At 47.3% G+C, this 12,713-nt stretch overlaps 1 protein-coding gene across 1 annotated transcript in view; it reads right to left on the bottom strand.

Moving 5' to 3' along the window:
* The window catches only part of ap2b1 (adaptor related protein complex 2 subunit beta 1), a 28,824-nt gene extending 16,136 nt beyond the window's left edge, over positions 1–12,688 (bottom strand). The window contains exons 1-14 of the mRNA XM_048984412.1: positions 12,557–12,688; positions 11,639–11,700; positions 11,356–11,461; positions 10,493–10,628; positions 9,472–9,717; positions 9,178–9,368; positions 8,349–8,570; positions 7,680–7,800; positions 6,575–6,670; positions 6,146–6,261; positions 5,855–6,020; positions 5,076–5,174; positions 4,248–4,507; positions 3,389–3,581 (exon numbers count right to left, since the gene is read on the bottom strand). Coding sequence (XP_048840369.1) covers positions 3,389–3,581; positions 4,248–4,507; positions 5,076–5,174; positions 5,855–6,020; positions 6,146–6,261; positions 6,575–6,670; positions 7,680–7,800; positions 8,349–8,570; positions 9,178–9,368; positions 9,472–9,717; positions 10,493–10,628; positions 11,356–11,461; positions 11,639–11,675 — 1,989 coding nt within the window. The 5' untranslated portion in view covers positions 11,676–11,700; positions 12,557–12,688. The remainder of the gene's footprint in view (positions 1–3,388; positions 3,582–4,247; positions 4,508–5,075; positions 5,175–5,854; positions 6,021–6,145; positions 6,262–6,574; positions 6,671–7,679; positions 7,801–8,348; positions 8,571–9,177; positions 9,369–9,471; positions 9,718–10,492; positions 10,629–11,355; positions 11,462–11,638; positions 11,701–12,556) is intronic.
* Between the last annotated feature and the right edge of the window lie 25 nt (positions 12,689–12,713).

Consider the following 12,713-nt stretch of genomic DNA (forward strand, 5'->3'; position numbering starts at 1 on the left):
GCAGGAGCGCAGACTCTGCCCTGAAGCAAAAAGACAGCAAAATGCTTTAATTGCTCCTGCATCACACAGGATGCTTTCATCAGGAACTAACACAGGCCCAGTCTGAGCGCTAATACGTCTATATTACCGCACTGCACATTTCTCCTGCCACCTATTTTTTAAAGGACATTTCAAGAACGCAGAATTCTTCTCTTATCGAGATCACACAGCGTCCTTTCAGAAACATGATAAATGTTTAATTTTTTCATTATTCTAAAGGTTTTCATAAAGGCTGAAGGAGAGCGAGCATAGGTGAGATGGTGCGGTGCGGGCAGGGTGGGGCGCTAAGGGAGTACAATAGACTCTTCTCATTGTAATGCTCAGCTCCGCGTCCCCATGGGTGTGCCGATGACGCGAGACTGAAGGACAGTGCCTGCAGGAAACGAACCACCCCCACCGACCCTGCCCCCCCCCTCCATGAACACGCATGACACTCTCATATCCCTGAAAACGACTGTCACAGTCACTCAGTTGTTTTACTGATGGACTGTCAGTATTATGATGTCTAAAGAAATAGCCAAGCACATGGTTTTAATAAATATTTTGCACACTAACGTGGCAGAGACGCCTGTCCCCTATGCTGGCACAGAGATCATTCAGAGCGAGCTTGAACCCCTCCCTCGACACCCCACAAAGACACTTGCTGCTTTGTGAACCTCAGCAGGAGGCTTCCCTCCTCCCGACTGCTGAGCCGGAAGGGCTGAAACACTCCAGGATAAGCCCATGCAGTGCTCTTCCTGCCACATGGTGGCCCTGAATGGAAGTGCCAGGTCATATTAGGCACTGGAAGCAGCCGGTCACCTCCCAGGCAGGATGTGAGGCAAGCCAAAAGATGAGGCATGACATTAAGACCGGCTTCCCATTGCCGTTGAGGGCTCTTCCGGATACAGCGATTTTGTATTCCGCATCTCGTTCAATTTTTAGGTGTAAAAAAAAAAAAAAAACACAAGGGTCTCCATTGTTTATTTCCCCCCACCCAACATAAAACAGGACCAGAATCGGCTACAGGAAGGACGCTTGGCTCTGTGGATCAAACAACACCCATGCACCGCAAGCAGCTCCACCCTTACGTACATGCACAGTCTACCACAGTAGCTACAGGTCGCAGGAAATACGTTGGTGCACGTTCTTCATATGCGATCGCATTTATGACGCCACACCAGCCCTGCTTCAATGCAGCTTAACCTTCACTTCCTACATGCTGCACGCTTCGCTGTCTTTCCACTATCTGTCAAACGGATCTCAGCCAACGTTCGGCAGGTTCAATCACTTTTCGAGTGAGCATTCCTCCACCCGTTACAAAGCTGCCTAGAAGCGAATAATTAAGGGACAGATGATCAGAAAACCAGACCAGAGTGATGCTTTCAAGCGTTTGACACGTCGTTAGCCATAGAGCCAATCCGTTTAGGGGGGAACCCACAGGGTTCATAGAAAAGCTCAGCGTAAGAGGAGCTCCTGACGACAAACGGGCGTCACTTGAGGAAGGCCCCCCCATGCTTCTTGCGTCAGACGGACAGCGAGGCTGATTTATGGGGTAAGGCACCTGAAGGGAACTGCAGCTGAGGGTGTGTGGACTGGAAAACACAAAACAGCCCCAGGCACCAGCTGGCCAGCCAAATTACCTACGAGGAGACGAGCCGCAGCCAAACATTTACTGCTGACGATACACCCCTTTCTCTGAAATCTGAACCTCAAAATTAACTCAACTTCAGATATTAAGTACTAATGTACTCTATTCAAAAGGTGTTAAATTCTAAGCGTCTGAAGTTAAGATAAATGAGCATACACCAGTGGTTCTCAAACTCGGTCCTCAGGACCCACTGCCCTGCTTGTTTCCCAGCTATCCCTGCCCTACACACTGCTGATTGACTGAACACACCTGATTCAGGTAATCAGAAGCTGAAAGACAGCTGGGACTTGTGTGTGGGGCAGGGATAGCAGGAAAACAAGCAGGGCAGTGGGTCCTAAGGACCGACTTTGAGAGCCACTGTCCTACACAAAAAATACATTTTTAGCTTATCTGAAACAAAGAAAAATATGCACTATAGTTAATGCTAAACCTTTGTAACAGTGATCTTGGCACGATTTCAGCTGGTGTGTTTATTTCACAGCAGTTTTGTTACTAGGCTGGCCGGATGCAGGGCAGGGAGTAGCCCTGAACAGAGATGAAAGAGCAGCCATTTCTCTGAGAAGAACCGGCCATAGAAACTGTTTATAATTTTTACACGCAGCGTTGTTGAAAGATGAGCCAAGCCATACAAGACAAGAATTTTAATGAAGCGCAAATTCAGATAGATCCGATGCACACGGGACCCAGCAGCTGACAGTCATGTCTGTGATGGTCACTGAAAGCACCCTGTCACTCACATTTGCTATCATGGTAATACGGTCCCCTTTGGCAGAGGTGGAAAGTTCAGGTCCAGAAAGTACAAATCCATACCAAGGTTTTGTTTCAACCAGCTAGTTTAGTACGGAGAGCCACACTTAACAGGATGGTTGAAACAAAACTTTGGATTTGGACTTCCTGGACCTGTATTATCGGGAAAAACACTGAGCAGAGAAGCATAAACGAGAGCCAGCACACTCTGAGGTAGCAAACTCACTGATCCATGCTCTGAAAAGCCAAGGATTACCCTTTACAGACGTGTCATACTACACCAGCACCAGCAGCAGTTCTGTTCCTTTGCTACATAACAACATCAATCTCTATGGGCCAGTACCTGCTACCTCTTCCACCCCCCAGTACCAGTCAAACCCCCTTTTATGGCACATGGTGATCTGGCTAAACAGACATGGCTGCCGCCTCCTCTGTAGATGCATTTATACCAGAGGTCTCCAACTCCGGTCCTGGAGGGCTACCGTCCAGTAGGTTTTCTATCATACCTGGCTTCTGATGAGCCACACCTGCTCTCAGGTAAATACCAGGAACAGGTGTGGCTCATCAGAAGCCGGGTATGATAGAAAACCTACTGGACAGCAGCTCTCCCGGACCGGAGTTGGGGACGCCTGGATTACACCATGTGAGTGGTACAGCTGGACTGCACACTTACTCTTCAAATACAACTGAGCTGAAAGGTCAGCTTGGTTTAAGAGACGCAGCTCAGCCCATGGCTACAGACAGCCCAAATTTATGATAATATTTGATAAATATGGAAAAGTAAACAGTGCATGCGCTTAATTTACATCTATTTAGCTCACAGAGTTCCATGAACACTGGGATAATCCTGGTTCCGTGATCATGTGAACACACTACCATTTTAAAAGGTCCATGTGCTTTGTGATCTGAAGACTAAAACAGTTCCCCAAGTTAAATGACAAACGGTCAAGGTCTTTGGGGTTGTGAGCTTACCAGGCTGTCCAGACCTCCACCCAACAGGTCGACGGCCCCCATCTGCATGGAGGACACCTGGGGCACATTGACAGGAGGTCCCAGGTCCAGGTTGAGCAGATCACCAAGGAGGTCCCCTTGGGAGGGGATGACCTGGGGCTGGTCCATAGGGGCCACCGGGCCAGCACTGATGGGGCTCTCGCCTGTGTCGATGCTGAGAGAGCACAGGGCCAAAATAATACATGAGCTCCTGTGAAGTCAGTCCCCAAGGCTGTTTCCCAATCCAATCCTCGGGGCCCCGCAGACAGTCCACTGGGTGCCGGCAGGGAGCAAAAATGTGGACCGTTTGTGGGTCACCAGGGATTGGACTGGGAAACTCCGCCCTAAAAGACAATATACAAGAACCGTTTTTAGAAATAGCGACGTAATTACACGCTTGAAAAACAGGACTTCCCCCAAGAGGCCGACGCTGGACAAACAAGGATGCAAATGAAAAAACAACAAACTCCACCGACTGGGGTTAATTAATTAAATCTTAACAGTACCACAAACAAGACTCACTAAGAAAATAAGTTTCTTTGTGGCATATTAGATTTCTAGACTGGCAAACGGCCATATCCACAAAATGCTATAGCCGTGAAAGAGCTCATAAAGAAGGATCAACGAAATTGGCAGCTGCAAAAACTCCTTGTATCTTGTGTGAATGATGAGACCAATCTGTGCTTGAAGGCGTTAACCAGGGTTCCCTTTGCAAAGTGATCTCGCACCTACACACACCCTACACGCTTACATGCTAATCAAACAGGAAACGTGTCACAAGCCGGTTGCCCTGGAAACCAGGTGCTCTCCTGGGGCAGTCAGCCTCCGACGTGGGCCGTACCTGCCATGCTGGATGGGCAGGTGCTTGCGGTGGATACCGTGGCTGCCCTCGACGAAGGCGTTGGGGGGCTTATGGTAGACAGAGGCCAGCGAGCCAATGTGGCAGATGAGTTCATCCAGCAGAGTGGGCTCGATCAGGTCAGTTTCCTCCGAGATGAGGGGCTTCTCGGACAGGACCACCTCCTTGGCAGTCACGGGGTCAGTGGACAGAAGGCGCCAGTAGATGTAACCCCTGTCACGCAGGTCTGGGTTGTCAGAGTCCTACATGAAGAAATGGAATATAAAACAACTTTATCTTAAACCCATAACGCTTCCATAAACCCAGTCGTAGCTAATCAGCGTTAGCCTTGCCCAGCAGCTGACATTTTGGTTCATTACACATATAAAACTGCAATATCCTGGCATATAAATCCTTAAGTGACACTGAAAAGATATTCCAGCACAGTCTACAATTAAAAAGGTGAGCTCTGCCCACACAAGCTTTTCTGTGGTTCTGCTGCTGTCTGGGAGCACAGAAATAGCCTCCATTTTACCGCACTTTTTGTTTAATTCCCTGGAAGATTATCCTACTCCACCAGCTCCAAACCATTACAGGGATAGAAATAATAGATATAGGTGTTTCGTTATATAGTCGAGGAGTATAACTTACCCCAAACCTTACCGATGACTTCGGTTAGCCACCTACGCTAACATGTCGAAACAGGGCAACGTCTCCACACAATGTAAGACACTCATGACAGCAAACAACAAGGGGTCTAATAACGACACAGGCCAAGACCTGGAAGGGCTCACAGGACAGCGAAGTAGAGCCGCCGTCCGCCGGCCTCACCTGGGTCGCCAGGCTGAGCACCTGCTGCACCAGCTCCTGCGTCTCCGACGGCTTCTTCAGGAACAGCTTGACGATGGCTGTCAGCAGAGTGAGCTGGACCTGCCATGTGACGACGGAGGGGGGGGGGGCACTCAGACACATTGTACGTGGTAAAGCCTTCACTGACTGGTGGTATGCAGACGAGGGTAGTTCAGAAAGTGAAAATGCAGACCAAGGTCTTCTTACAACCAACCAACCGTGTATAATGAGGCATAGTCACAGAGTACTCAACAGGTAGGTTGAAACAAAATCTTGGTCCGGACTTTTACTCTCTGGCCCTGAAATGTCCACTTCTGGCGGAATGGCATACTGGATTCTTCAGTGATTCTTGAAAAAATAAATAGGCCTGAGCTTATGTTCGCATACTGTTCTGATGTACGTTTACACTGTTGTTTAGTTTATGCTTTTAAGCAAATCAATTCCAACCTGTTTTATCAAGCTACCAGAGGTGGGTATTTCAGGTCCAGAAAGTACAAATCCAGACCAAGATTTTGTTCCAACCTACCAATCGAGTTCTCTGTGACTGTGACTCCTTATACTTAACTGGATGGTTGGATCAAAATCGTGATCTGGATTTTTTTATTTATTTATTTATTTTTTTTACTTTCGGGACCTGAAATGTCCACCTCCCCGAATCATAGAAGAAATGACCAGGCTCAAGCAAGGAAACTACACCAGGTGAAAGCCACCATTTCCCCCAAACACCTGACTGGTTTAACCATGGATTGGTTTAGGCCTACCTGGGTGCTCTCGTCGTGGAAGCCCTCCAGGAAGCTCTCCAGCAGCTCATCAGCGTTGTCGATTCGCTCAGCGTACTCGCCCACGATCCAGATCATGGCTGCACGGGCATCCGGCTCATCCAGGGAGTCCAGGTTCTCGCACAACGTGGCAATAATGCTCTCGTACCTAAAAAGGAATTTTCTATTTTCTTTATCAGCCCTGAGATACGCCCCAAACACAAGCTTGCTTTACTCACAAGCAATCGACGGCAGCTGGACGCCACTCCGCTTGAGGTGGGGAGGGGGACTTACTTGTTGGGGTATTTGCGGAAGATGTCCCTGATGACCACAATAGCCTCCTGCACCACGTAGTTGACCTTGGTCTGGATGAGGTCCAGCAGGGTGCTGACACATCGCTCGGCCGATTGCTGTCAGCCGGGAGACAGACACCGCATTGCCACAAGTCCCCAACAAAAGGAGAGTGTTAAAATGAATCCAGAGATCCATCTCAGACTCCCTTCTCCTTGAAGCAACAGGAAATTACAAGCTGCAATTGTACAGACGCGCCGTTCCGGCCGGGAAACCTGGCCTTAGAGTCTATTAAATCCATCTTTTTAATTTGCATTTTAATATTTTATTCTTGTGGCGGCAGCTTTCACATGCATGCTAAGAGCATGGAGAGATGGCAGCTAAGCTGAGGAGGGTGGGTGAGGGGCGGAGGTCCGTCTGCCAGGTGCTCACCTCCACCTTGATGGCGCAGCGCCCAATGGCCCGAACTGCCTTGCGGACGAAGTCCACGTCCACTTCGGTGGCATACTCCTTCAGCTCAGCGAGAACCTGCAGGCCCGAAGCTTAAACCTCACCACAGATTCAACCCATACCCACCCCTTACCAGTGTCAATATCATCTTTAATACCCTGCCTCCAACATTAAAACCCATTTACGAGGTATCCTTTTACGACAGTGTAAATAACATGCAAACAAATACATCTGCAGTCAAACATCACCCGTGTGTGCATGAATAACTCTGAATCACACAAATCTGCGCAGATGTCTGCGCTGTTCCAGTGCCACTGTGGTGATCTGCACCAGTTTCACGCCGGACCCATCACAGATCCAGTTTGCTCAAGATATTCGCCTTTACTCCCACCTCCACCTCACTGCTGCTGATCTTCCATGTCACCCGATAAATGCCAGTTATGAAATTCAACGACGTGACCTTTCAAAATATTTGCACGGACGAGTGTCCCGGCTCTCTGCGTAAACACCAGTAACAGGTGCTACGGCGATAAACACGAGACGGATGGTCCGCCCTGCCGCCCCCCTCGCATGCCTGCTCCCACCCGACGGCAGTCTTGCCGCTTTGACAGCTGCGGTTTTCACTTGGCGGGGGTGGTTGGGGGGGGGGGCACCTGCCTAGGTCTGTCTGCCCGGCCTGCCGAGGTGGGGAGCACCTATCCCATCTGGTAAGCCAGTACAAATCATCTTATAGCGTTTCGGTCTCAGAAGCAGCCATCGCTTAGGGAGCACCAACCACCCACATTAGCCTACATGCGACAATAAACGTCCATCACCTGTGTCTGTGTGGGCATCTTCTCCCCACCTAGCATCCATAACAACTTCAAGTTGAAATAAGAGGTTGAAAATGCTAGTCCTAATTTAGCGGAAAAGATTTCATGATCTGTGTAAATGTAATAGAAATGGTCTCTACCGTCAATCTGACCTGACAAGTCAGCAGGCAAAAAAATACACCCAACAAACGGAGTGCGATCAGGCTGAAGGTTCCACAGGGAAGTAAGACGCGGTGCTAACGGCTAACGGCCAGGACGCGGAACGCAGTCGGTACCTGGGCGATGTTGGCCTGAGAGGCCAGGCGAATCATGATATCCAGCTTCTCCAGTTTCACGTAAATAGGGTCGTTGTACTTGACGAAAAACACCTTTATCTCCTGCTTCAGAATCTCAGGCCTGTTACAATAAAACGGAAGGAAAATTCTGAGAGTCATTCAGGACACATCAGTTATCCTTAGCTAACATCAGTTATCAGCTTGGGGTGCTTCCAAGGGCAAGAGTCAGCGAAGGTTAGGGGAACCCCTCACTGTTAGTCTATCTGCAATGTTAATAGTTCTCCATGTAAAACAAGAGTAATGAAAAACAAGAGCCTAAAATGGGTAAAATTTCCAGTTGCTGCCATTTATTTGCAAATTAATTTGTTAGTTGCCATTTACTTAAATCAGGCAGTGACTGAGAGTGCATGAACCACTGCATCCTGCTTTTAAGCCTCGTTCCTAACCTCTCTAGTTGAAAGGAAGCCATCTCTGGTTCCAATACTGTCATCTAGTGGCAGAATATGAACATGAATCAATTTTTAGTGTCACCTGTTTACTTGTATGGACCAGACCCGCACTAAATCACTAAAACGAAAGGCACAACAGGAAAAAAAATGTTCTTCATTTTAAACATGTTGAGAAGCCATGACCACACAGGTGGCTGAATATGAGCATGGAGACACTGACCTTTTCTGCACAATAAGGTTGATGTTCCTCAGGGCCACGTACTGAACCTCGGGCTCCCCGGACAGCAGGGTGACCAGAGGGGGGGACAGCTTCTTCAGCAGGGTGTTGTAGTAGTCGGAGTCCTTGGGTAGAAGCTCCAGGAACTTCATGAGCACCTTGACCGCCGACAGCACCACGGCAGAGTTGGCGTGAGACAGCCGGGGGGTGACGCGCTCACAGATGCTGGGGGGGGGGCACCGACGCGAGTCAAACATGGTGGCTGGACTCACACGGTCCGTGGCCTATTCTCCAGCATTTCTTACTGAGTCAGGTGGCCACGCTAAGGTATCGCCCTGCAACCGAGGGATGCTTCTCTCTTAAATAAAGAATAACGTTCCAACAGCCAGTCTCACGTTAATATCCAGCTATGCACCCCTAAGACATCTGCATGCACAGAACTTAATATCAGAGACAGCAGGAAATGGCAAAAGACAGCTTTGAAATAAACAAGGGGAAGGAGGGAGAGCAGAAAATCACTGCGATGCAAGTCCCAGCTAAACATAATCCATTAATCCACCGTCCCAGGCGAATCTACTCCTCTCCTATGTGCAAACAGGTCACCTTTCATCATAATCATATTTCCATGGTCAAATAATGATAGATACGTCCGAATGTTAAAAGAAAAAATATATCTAGATTCACCCTCCATGGAACAGTATAGAAAATGGATGGATGGATGGAAGGAAAGATGAATAATGATGGAAGGATGGATGGATAGAAGGAAAATTATTTCAAAGAATGTACCAGGAGGACAGTTTGTCAGGGACATGGCGTCATGGGATGAACGTACCTCTGGGCTTCACGCTCGTCCTTGGGGTTGTAGTTGGACAGACAGTCCAGGATGAAGATCTGACCCCACTCGGTGCACTCGTTCAGGGCCGTCAGCAGCTTGTTGATGTTCTGCGGGTTCAGGTCCAGCAGGTTGCTGTTGGGGTGGGACTCGCTGATCTCGGACAGGGCAGCCACCGCGTTGGCCACGACCTGCAGGGGCGACAGAGGCTCCTTTTCAGCCGCTGATCTCTTACTGGGGCGACGGAGGCAGACCAGATGTGGGAGACGTGCAAAAGCGGGGCGACCGGCGCACCATGGGATTGGAGTCCGCGATGAGGTCTCGCAGGGAGTCCAGGAAGCCCTGGTCCTCCACCATCTGGGCGTTAATGTCGTGCAGCTTGGCCACGCACACGGCCGCCGTCTTCCTCACGTAGGGGTCCTCGTCTTTCAGACATTTGCGCAGTGGCTCGCAGAGGTACTCCGTGATCTTGTCCACGCGGATGCAGCCCATGGTCCGAACGGCAAGAGCACGGATCAGGGGGTTGGGGTCCTCACAGTCCTGGGAAAGGAGACGATCCAGAGACCCCCCCCCCTGTCAGTAAGGCCGCAGCCTGGTTATACTTTACTCACTGCGAGGAGCCCCTCTTACACAATGCATTTAACCGTTTTCATTGGGCATTTCCATTTGCACCTTGGCACAATGTTTAAACTGCATATATGCATTCATATTCCATACTCGCACTACCGTTGACATTTATAGCCTCGAATACTTCCCATTACTGTTGCATATAATGTGGTTATTTGAAATACTTCTACTGATCTGATTTATTTTTTCCCATTTCACTCATGCATCCTGTTTTCCATTTTATTTGTCTTTTCTTACACTTCAGCTATGCATACCATGGTATGTTGTCTAATTTATGTTTGCTGCTGTAACAAAGGAATTTCCCATTCGGGCTCATTAAAGTACATCCATCTATCTATCTATTATCCATCCATCCATCCATCCACTTCAAAAAGTAAATTAAAAAGTAAAAAAATGAAAGAGGAGTCAGAGCTATAAATTAAAAACAAAAGAAGGATCTGTCAGTTTACAAACCTTGTCTATCAATTTATAGGAAAATATAAATAGCTTTCTATTAAGACCAAAAGCTATATGCTGTGCATCATCTAACATATATAAAAAAAAACCTTTTACATATTTCTAAAAATAAAAAGAATTTAAATGAGGCTAGCTCAAACTTCAAACACCCAACTGTGCAGCTCAAGCAAGTGACTGTGACTGCCGCTGATCCGCAGAGCGCAGGTTGCCCGCGGCGATGAGCCACACCCACCTTGACAAAGCTGTTGACCGCCATGATAGCCATGTCGGGCTGGCTCTTGGCGTAGTTCATCAGATACAGGTACACCAGCTTCTTCAGCTCCAGGTTGTCTGTCTGCATGCAGTTGACCACATCGGGGAACAGAGAGCTGCAGGAAGGATCCATCAGTTAATTAGGATTCCACCAGCTTGTTACTGAGAGTAACAGACAGGCCTGAGACAATTAACAGACACCCTATAGTCTTCACTTTGATCAGATATTGACAAAGGAAACACCAGTATATTACTTTGTTCCCTTGTGACATAACATCAACATCAATATCTCTGAAATTTACACCCATAACAACAAACAGTGAATCCACGTCCTAATACCAGGGATCTAGACTGAGCAGCAGTCTATCTTAAGGTTGCAGTAGAAGGGAATGAAGTGGTCTGAAGGGTCGGAGGTTCGACCCCTAGGAGAGCAACTGTGCTTTTCTCATGGGGTTTAAACAATGTAATGAAACGACTTGGACGTGAACAAACTACCTAACTTGCGAGTAGGAAACCCTGACCCTGGAGTGTATGTATCCCGGAAGTTTTCTATCCCCTACCCGATGACTTACTATCTGCCTGAGATCAGCTGTGGGTCATCAGATACCAGGTAGGATGGAAAACCTGCTGGATACCAGCACTCCAGGATCAGGGTTGCCTATCCCTGACTTAACCAGTATCTTCAGCAGCATTATACAATTACAGTAGGATTAAAATCAATAAAAAAGACATTATTTTAGGATAAAAATACTTTAATAAAAAGCCTCACACTTATCAAATTACTACAAGACAAGCTGAACATCTGATTACATTTCAAGGCCGACTCGAGTTAGGACCACCAACCTGACATCTTTCCCCACGGTCATGGCAGCAATGACCTTCTTCACGGCCTCCTTCCTTTTCTCTTTCTTCTCATTGTTCAGCTCGGCCTTGAGCTCAAAGATCTCCCCTAAAATAAAGAGTGACCAAAAACTGAATCAGCACAATGTAAATAAGGGCTTTCACGCAGTGGACTGACACACTTACAGCATAAAAGTGTTGCTTAAAAAACATTATTTGATCTGCATGATTAATTACTGTACACATTACTGAAAACCAAGTGCAGACAGACATTATAGTGACTCACCTTTTTTGTTTGTGGTAAAGTATTTTGAATCAGTCATTTTGGCTAATCTTCAAATGGCAGAGCTGAGAAATCAAGAATACAATATTCATTCGTAAAGCAGTCCATGACAAGGACTACGTGCTTGGATGCCACCTCAACACAAAATCAGTTGTATGCAAGGATCACGCTGAATGAGCCTTGAAAAAATTCCATGGAAAAAAAATCTACTGCTATCAAATCGCAGTTAAAAAACCGATCCCACTACAATTTTAGTTTTACTGCTTTTTACGAACAAAGAGCAAAAAAAGCAAAAACGTTTGTTCTAAAGCATGCCTGTTGCACTTGTACATAAATATTATTAGCTAGACGCAAACGTGGTTCAAAGCATCCCGTGTCATTTCGTTCGAATGTGTTACTAGGGGTGATCTGTGATAAGCCAGCGTTTGTAATTCCGATGTACATCGCGGCCTGTGTCTAGAACACAACACATGAGGCGTTACAACAATTTTACTTTGATTGTCTTGTACCAGTAACAGATAATCTGTCACGAACACTGCAGCGGTCTCCGCACAGCTACGTAAATTCCTCCTTCGGGAGTGCTAGCAAACCGGCTAGCGGGACTAACGGAAGGCTAATGATGACGATACGAGGTGGGATTTTTTTTCGGGGAAAAATGACCAATACGCGTGTCATCAACTAACCGTAAAATTATAAAATGATAACAATTCACATGATTTAAAGTGTCAACTCAGTTTTAATTATGCAAGGATTTCAGACACGTTATTGGGTGTGACCCTTTACAGTAGCGGGTACATGGCTATCCTACTAGGAAAGACGCTGAAAAAGGGGACACGGTATTCATAAAACTAACTATAAAAATATAAATATTCTATATATAAAACGAAAGACTGCCTATATGTAGTAAAGACAGGAACTTACGTAGACGCAATTCAAGAAGGTATTGAAACTGAAAATGAGAATTTGCCTCCCTGAACTGTGGCGGCGGAGTACGAAGATGATGGAGCGCTCCCGGAAAAACACAGGCGGCGGGGTAGGAAAGAAACAGCGACGCAACACCGGAAATGGATTGTCGCGA

Source organism: Brienomyrus brachyistius, chromosome 18 (genome assembly GCF_023856365.1).
Source record: "Brienomyrus brachyistius isolate T26 chromosome 18, BBRACH_0.4, whole genome shotgun sequence".
NCBI lineage: Eukaryota > Metazoa > Chordata > Actinopteri > Osteoglossiformes > Mormyridae > Brienomyrus > Brienomyrus brachyistius.